We start from the raw sequence: 8959 nt of genomic DNA on the forward strand, positions 1-8959 counted from the left end.
TTTCTATTAAAGATTCTTTATTTTCATTGATATTGTATATACCATGGAATTTGAGCTGTATACCTTTCTGTATGGGCACACCACCTGGTAATATTTGTTGGAAGCTGGATTTTCGCTCTCCCTTCCAGCAATTCTGACCGTTCGGGGATTTTTTTCTCTATTAATTATTGCTCTGGGTTATGCCCGAATTTGTTGCCCATCTAGTCCTCTCTTTGACTCCAGGGTCAGATTTATCTCACTCTGTAGTCATTTTTCTATATTACTGTATAAATGTTATTTGATAGAATATTATATAAATCACACACAGTCACTTATTTATTGAGTTGTGATGTAGGTTGTTTGTGTGCACTTGTTATATTCACTCGAAAAAGGTTATAGAATAATTGTAGATTATGCTAACGTAGTGTACAGATAATCTTAATTTTAATAATGACAGGAGGCGAGTATTTTGCATAAACTTTCTTTACTTTACTCCAGCAGCACAAGTCAATCAATCAAAAGAATTTTTTTTTTTAACCAATCAGAGTCCAGCACATCCTGTATATAAGTCTCTAACAGGCGTCTCATTTCCTCTTTCTTTGGTGTAACTGTGTCTGGAAAAACTTCCGTGAATATAACGAAAAACTTGAACGGTAGAAACCTTGGCAACTTGTGTTGTAGAACTGGAAAGAATCCTGATAATCCGACTTCCGTCTTATGACGTGATGTTATGCTGAAAGAAATAGAGACAAGTGAAAGGTGTGGGAAATCGACTGTTGTCCACATATCACTATATCCCTGATCTTGAGGGTTAATAAATGTACTACGTTTAGTACCTCTTGATGAAGTATGACCATGTGTACATCGTGTAACAATTTTATGACTTGTAAGTGATCTGATGGCTATCTGGTGTCGTGTAACCTAAGCGTCCTATAGCCTAGTTTTTACCTATATCCTATACTATGTGTAACTTGAAGTAACTAATTACAAAATAGAGAATAAAAAACGGCCCGAAGAGAAGGGAGGGAAAATACTCTCCTCCTGTCATTATTAAAATTAAGATTATCTGTACACTACGTTAGCATAATCTACAATTTTATCACATGACAGGAGGCTTCCTAGTTTGCATTTTTAACGCTGAGGTAAAAACGATAAGGCCGCGTGCGATGATTGGCGAAAATAGAAAACCCTGAAGGTATTCTCTCTAGTCCAATCCGCCGTACGCAAAATGTTTGTCAAGGAGGCTCCCGCTGAGAAGGCCCTAGATGCCGCCGCCCCTCGAACCGAATGGGCCCCAAAACTAGTGTCTATTCCGGCTAGAGATAATAACCATCGTATCCATCTGGCTAACATAGTAGTGGTAACTGGTTTGTATGGTTTGGTATACGAAATTAAGTTGTCCCGGAAGACCGAAGAGGTGTCGTAACCTCCACATAACGGAGTAAAGTGTTGACGACGCAGAGGCGAGGAACCGTCGGAAAAAACGGATAGGACACGGACTTGGAGTCCGTCTTAGTCCTGCGTGATACCGAAAACATAACACCGACGGGGGTTATAGAAAAACCGTCCACGTCGAATGCCCGAACATCCGAAACACGACGGAAGGAGACTAGACATAATAGCAGTGTGAGTTTGGCTGCTAATTGTTGGAGTGATAGGGCCGTGTTGTCCGGCCAGTCCCGGATGAAACGGATAACCACATCCCATAACCGGTTGTATTTTGGAGCCGGTGGTCTGGCTAATTTCATGCCTCGCAATAGCCGACACACTAAGGCTTCCTGGCCCACTGGGGTACCGTTAATAGGAACATGAGCCGCAGAAATAGCGGAGCGTATAACATTAATAGATCGGTATGATTTTCCGGTGGAGAACAGGTTGGATAGAAAATTTAGTATGGTCGGGACAGGTGCTGTAAAGGGATCGAGGCCCCTTTCCATACACCAGCGGTCCCATATATTCCATGCTGCCATGTAGCTACGCCTTGTACCTGGTGCCCATGAGTCCCATAGTAGATCTTTAGTCGTTTGCGATAGGCCTGGGATTGCCCAAGATCCCCTGAAAGAGTCCAAACTACTAATTCTAGTCGTTCTTGCAGAATTAGTGGATGAGGTTCCCCTCTCGGGTTCGTGAGAAGCATGGGAAACGTTGGTAGGACTAGTGGATGATCCTGCGACAATGCCAGTAATTCTGGGAACCATGCTTGACTTCTCCATAATGGTGTTACTAGTATCAACGATGTCTTGGACGTGCGTAGTTTGTGAAGCACCCTTGCCAGCATCGAAAACGGTGGGAATGCATATGCTCCGACCAGGGGCCATTGTTGCAGAAATGTATCTACTGCTTCGCTCTGCGGGTCCGGTAGCCAGCTGTAGTACCTTGGTAGTTGTGTATTTGTGCGTGAGGCAAAAAGGTCTATGTGTAGTGGTCCTCTGAATGCTCTCACCATATTGAAGATTATTGTGTCCAGGTGCCAATCGCTGTTGTCCCGCCAATGACGGGAGAACCAATCCGCTGTGAGGTTGTTGAGACCCGGTAGGTATTCCGCTTTGATAGTTATGTTGCGGGGAAGACAAAAACGGTATATGTCCTTCGTAGCTTCTGTCAAAGCTCGTGACCTGGCTCCCCCCAGGTGATTTACGTACTGGACTGCAGATATATTGTCCATGCATAGAAGTATGCAGCAATTGGACATATTTTTGGCCAGACTGCGGGTAGCAAAGGAGCCTGCTATCAGCTCTAGGCAATTGATGTGTAACAGCTTCTCTTCAGCTTCTCTTCTTCTGACCAAGGTAACCCCGTGGATGCATGTGCGCAGTGGGCTCCCCAGCCCCACAGGCTGGCATCCGATTCCAGAATAAAGTCCGGTTCGAACCGAATATGGCTCTGCCGTTCCAGGCTTCCATGTGGAGGAGCCATCAATGAAGTTCCATCCGAACTTCTGCAGTTATCCTGATCCTGTGGTCGTCTTAGGTGGTGAGCTTTCAGTCTTTGCATGGCCCGGTAGTGGAGGGGTCCCGGGAAGATTGCTTGTATAGAGGACGACAGCAGCCCGACTATCCTGGCCAGGAGTCGTAGAGGGACCGTGTCCTTCCGCCGAAACCGCCGTATCTCCTTCCGAATGTTCGCAATTTTCGATTTGGGAAGGCGTAGTGTGCATGTTACCGAGTCTATCTCGAATCCGAGAAACTGGACGGTTCTCGATGGAGAGAGCGATGACTTTTCTCTGTTTACAATGAAGCCTAATGATTCCAGAAAGTGCATTATAAAGCTCGTCTGAGATCGAAGTCTGGATGCATTTTCGCAGAATATCAGTAAGTCGTCCAGGTATATCAGGCAGCGGATACACCTTGTCCTTAGGTGCGCCATGGCCGGCTTCAGTAGTTTCGTGAAGCACCAAGGGGCTGAACTGAGACCGAACGGAAGGCATGTGAATTGGCACGTGCGTTCCCTCCAGTGGAAGCGAAGGAAAGGTCGGCTGGTATGGGCTATCGGGACCGATGGGTAAGCATCCTTTAAGTCCAGTCGAGTGAACCAGCCGTGCTCCAGGAGCAAGTCTCTGAGAAGGTGTATGCCTTCCATTTTGAAATGTCTGTAGGTTACGAATGTGTTTAGTTGTCGCAAGTTGATGACGGGTCGATAGTCTCCCGTCTTCTTTTGGACTACGAATATGTTGTTGATAAAACCTGTATCGTCTGGGGCGAGTTTGACTGCTCCCTTGAGGAATAGGTTTTGGATTTCGTCGTCTGAGTTTCGCATGACCCGCCGACGCCCGTATCGGTGTTGGGCGACGTGTTTGGACTGGTGTGTCCGTAAAATCGATCTCGTAACCCATAATCGTTTGGCGGATCTATGCGTCTGGGGATATCTTTTCCCAATTCTGTGAAAAGAGAGACAGTCTGCCAGCAGTTACATGTGACTGGAAATACATTAGCTGTGGAGTGCTCACCTGTATTGATGCGGCCACGGGTACGAGCTCCTCTGGGACGGAAGGATCCCCTAGAGAACGGTGGTCTTGATGATGGGAAGAAAGCTTGAGTCACTTGGTTCCTGGGGCCTGCAGGCCAGAAGCGGCTGGTGGCTCGGCCCCGTTGGCGACCAACCCTGCCGAAAACCCCTCTATGTGGTGTGGGGTTGCGGAAAAAGTTTGTGCTTTACTCAACATAGTGAACAGATTCACGTGTGTCAGAAAAACACAATAACACTGAAGTTTAGGCAATCACTGAATTTTGCAATATAGTTAATTGTTAGTTAATAAAATAAGATTAGAAAAAATTACTCTGACCTGTGCCTTGGCTGGAGCAGCAAAGAAAGAGGAAATGAGACGCCTGTCAGAGACTTATATACAGGATGTGCTGGACTCTGATTGGTCAAAAACATTTTTTATTTTGATTGACTTGTGCTGCTGGAGGCATAAAGTAAAGAAAGTTTATGCAAAATAGGAAGCCTCCTATCATGTGATAAAATTTAGCGTGGACATTTATTTATTTTTGCTTTGATTAACACCAAAAGATTTTGCAACAAATGGTCTTGATTTATATATCTTTCATTTGCAAACTGAAGACTCTTTTTTTTTTTTATTATTATTATTTTTTTTTTTAAATACAACATCTTGCTTGTCGGGTTTGTCTTGCTAATAAATCTTAAAGTAGATGCTGAATATTTGCCTGGTTTAATATGAACATAATTTCACTATCTGGGAATCATTGCTTCTCCGCATTCCCACAGATGCAGGCTGTCTACTTATTTTTTTATTCATTTAAAGGGACATTTTAAACTCCTACAGCACTTTTACCTTGCTCTAATGCTTTGTCTAAAGAGTGTTTTCTCTTTTGCAAAAAAAAGTCAATAGAAATTGGCACAATTACAAATTAGTCTTCTACACCACCCTGGCTGTCAATCAGACAACATGTCTTGTTACTTCCTGTTTTGTTTAGCTCAGGACCTGGCTTGCAAAGACTTCTCATTGAGCTGCATTAGCAAGTCTGTGATTGGACAGCCACAAAGTCTGGACAGGGTTAGAAGTTGAAGGCTTGCAATGGCTGCAGACAAGAAATCTGCAGCTTTTGGCTTTTGTACGTTGTTTTTTAATATACTCCCCAATGGAAGAAAATGTATAATAAATGCAAGCATGTTTTCATTGGGGGTATATCTACAAAACAGTGTGGGTTTTTTTTTGGCAGTGGAGTGTCCCTCTAAGTAATATTCCAGATAGCCAATTGTTAGGAGCATTGTATGGGTTATGTTACTGTCAGTTATTCTGGGTGTGTTTTCTTTTTTTTTTTATATTAATCTTCAGTTTGACTTTAAAACATGTTTTTTTTTTGTTTTTAACCTAGCCCTTTCTACTCCTTTCTCTACAATGTGCAGTGATTCAATTTTTTCACAAAAATTAGATTTCATCATTTGGGTTTCTGCGTGTTGTAGTTAAAGCAGTACTATCACCATCTGGGGACTTTGCCAAATTCACAAAGACCCCTGACGGTGATATCGCTGCAATTGGCCCATAACCAGGAAGAAAGGAGGGTCAGGTAAAGGTGAGATTTACTTACCTGAACCTGTCCCTCATGGGTGGTGCCATCTTTTTCAGGTGGGTCTTCTTTAGATCCTGGCGCTGACATCACAGCTGTATTCTGGCACGAGACTCGAGAGTACAGCATTGATCTCTATGGAAGATCCCGCAAGACCGCTGGATTCTCCTTAGACAGAACAATTCCCCGCAGCCGTGTTAACAACTGTCGGGATTGACTCTTAGACTCCACCCAGAGGTGGAGAAGAAATACAAAGACAAAATAGTCCCTACTTTGTCTTTGTACATCTCTTGAGTGGCTTGGAATTTCAGTAAAATTCCAACAAAGTCAAAATGAGTATTTTATAAAGATTCTACCTTAATGAAATAACATTAAAAAATGGAGGAGGGGGATGGGGGTGACAGTGCTGCTTCAATCTCTGTTTTGTTTAGCAGACCGTTTAAGTACAACTCCCAGAAAGCATTAACTAAGCTGTGCTCTAGCATGTTAATTAGGATGGATGGATAACTGCACCTCTTTAAATGGCATTATAATCATTTCAAAATGTTGAGCATCCCATCATTAACAGTTTATTCTAAGCACAAAAGACTCAAAAGTCAAGTACTTGTTAAAGTAATACTAAACCCAAATATATATATATTTTTTTTAATAGTATGATGTGACAAAATGTAACAATGATTCATACACTGTACTGTAAATTTCTTGTTATTAAGCCCATTACAAACATGTCTAACGGGCATTATTTTAATTTATTATAGAGAGGTGCCCACATTGTGCTCATTGCTACTCTGGCCTTAAATTGACGAATCCTGTATGAATTATTTTGAAGAATAACAGGGTTAGTAACTTAAAGGGACACTACAGTCACCAGAACTACAGCTTATTGTATTTGTTCTGGTGAGTAGAATCATTCCCTTCAGGTGTCTTGCAGTAAACACTGTCTATTCAGAGAAAATGCAATGTTTACATTACAGCCTAGGGACACCTCCACTGGCCACTCCTCAGATGGCTACTAGAGGTGCTTCCTGGGGCAGTGCTGCACAGTGGGACTGACATTCATGCACTGAACTTTCCTCATAGAGATGCATCTCTGTGAGGAGATTCTGATTGACGAGGCCTGTGTTTAGCCTGTGCTGGCTCTGCCCCTGATCTGCCTTTTTGACAAGCTCAGCCAATCCAATGCTTTCCTATGGGAAAACATTGTGATTGGCTCAGATCATCACTTCTGATTATGTCAGCCAAGCAAGCAGACAGGTATAAAAGTAAGATTTTACTATTTTTATTTAAGGGGGCTAGATGGTGTTTTAACACTATAGGGTCAGGAGTACAGCTTTGTGTTCCTGACCCTATAGTGTTCCTTTAAGGGAGAATAGTAATATTGGTGTCTGTGCAACAGATTAAAGTTGTGGGCTACGTATCCATTCCATTACTGACAAAATTACCTTTTTGGGATTTTTTTCATAAGCAATACTTCTGTAAATTCACCAACAATTGTTAATTTGTTTTCTTTTTGTTTACTTTACTTTTTTAGCCTGAGCATTCTTCACGTGAGAGAAAGCGGCGAGATTCTTTCGGCATGTTTGACGGGTATGATAGCTGTAGTGACGATACGAGTAGCAGCTCGAGTTCAGACGAGAGTGAAGAGGAGGTTGCCCCACTGCAGTCGAGCCTCCCCATCATCAAAAACAATGGTCAAGTTTACACGTATCCGGATGGTAAATCTGGCATGGGTAAGTACTGCCATTTTAAACGACGTGTACTATGGATTCTAACATCGATTTATTCCCAAAACAAACTTTCCGTAAAGTCCAAAAGAAAGTAAAAAAGAAATGTAAGCTGGGAAGGGAGAAACTATGCCATCAACAATAGGCTACCTTAATTACATGAAGGGCTTAGGTTTTCAGTTGCAAATCCAAACAAAAAAAGGAAAAAAAAATGGTTGCACAAACACACGCACAACAATTCTTGTATTTCCTGGTCTGAGTGTGTGTTGCTCCAAGGTTGCTTTATCCTCCTCTGTGGTAAAATGCTTACGCAGTCAACAGGGAATATTTTAATTCAGTGGACTGAGTACATCCATGAGTACGGGACACTAGAAATGAATGGTTTTTTGACAAATGATGTTCCTCACACATTGATCACACTTGTTTTGCAATAGTGCACTTTCCTAAATGCATTTTATTGGGAAAATGATGACCAGTGGGATGTTTCATGGGATGTACCTGAATGAAAAAATAAATACTTGTATCTAAATGTGGCATGCTCATGCACGTTCGGGGTAGCTTCCAGATAACATAACCAGGAATGATTTGTATTTGGATCTGTGATATTGACACAAAAGTTTGACCTTTTCATTCTTAGCAACATGCGAGATGTGCGGAATGGTCGGCGTCCGAGATGCCTTTTATTCCAAGACAAAAAGGTTCTGCAGTGTTTCGTGCTCCCGAAGTTATTCCTCCAACTCCAAAAAGGCAAGCATTCTGGCAAGACTTCAGGTAATCGGTTGTAAATGGGATATGAAAAGATTCTAGTCTAAAGTGCACCTGTCGTGGTTAACATGAATTGGTGTCACTTTACAGAAAACAACATTTCAGCAAACGTAAAAAAAAAAAAGTTATATGCATGCAAGGAAGTATAGCCTGCCGCTGTCCTTTCAGAACATATTGTGTGAGGGGGAAGCGATCTTCAGGTAAATATAGAAATAATCTACGTATTTGCTGGTGATTTTAATCAACGCAATATGTAGACTTGGACTATACCTACCTAAAGCAGAGCTTTTCATCTACTTGACTTATAGATTTCACCTTCCATTTAACAAACCTAGAAGTGACATAGCCACTTTGAGTATTTTATAGTACTACTATATGGACTCTTCGTTGACTTTAAAGGTAACCATTTCAGAGCCAATCTGATTCGATTAACCCTTTCAAAAAATGTCTAAATTTTCTTTTTTTATTCACTATATAACTGTCACATCGGTGAATTAGTGGCATAGCAGGACCTACCTTATTTATGAATTCCAAAATCTGTGACCGTCCATCTTTATTATTGTTGACATTTTTAACTTCTTAAAAATTTTAATATTCAGGATGTCCATAAAAATTCAAGAAGCTTTAAAGGCAAAATAAAGTGTAGAGGAAAATTTAGCAGCAACATTTTTAAAAGTGAGTGAAATGTTTTTACAGAATCCCATAACTGCAATGTTGCTTTTACCCTGATCTAATTGTAATGGTTAAAGCCTAGTTTTTTTTTGGTTTTCATTTCACTCGGCTTATTTGGTTCAATAGAATAATAAGACCTGCTCTGCTGGGTTAGGATTAGAAGAAAACAAATGTTTTTGAAATCATTGTTTTTATATGCCTTTCACCCCTCTAATCCTAGGGCAAACCACCAACAAAAAGAGCAAAGGTTCTCCAAAAACAACCCTTGGTTGCGAAATTGGCAGCTTACGC

The 8959-nt window shown here is 41.6% G+C and overlaps 1 protein-coding gene across 1 annotated transcript in view; it reads left to right on the forward strand.

Annotated features, from left to right (window-relative positions):
• The window catches only part of MBTD1 (mbt domain containing 1), a 45271-nt gene that overhangs the window by 4824 nt on the left and 31488 nt on the right, over nucleotides 1-8959 (forward strand). Inside the window, exons 2-4 of the mRNA XM_063456182.1 lie at nucleotides 7039-7237; nucleotides 7869-8002; nucleotides 8889-8942. Coding sequence (XP_063312252.1) covers nucleotides 7039-7237; nucleotides 7869-8002; nucleotides 8889-8942 — 387 coding nt within the window. The remainder of the gene's footprint in view (nucleotides 1-7038; nucleotides 7238-7868; nucleotides 8003-8888; nucleotides 8943-8959) is intronic.

The sequence above is a fragment of the Pelobates fuscus genome, chromosome 5 (assembly GCF_036172605.1).
Source record: "Pelobates fuscus isolate aPelFus1 chromosome 5, aPelFus1.pri, whole genome shotgun sequence".
Lineage (NCBI taxonomy): Eukaryota > Metazoa > Chordata > Amphibia > Anura > Pelobatidae > Pelobates > Pelobates fuscus.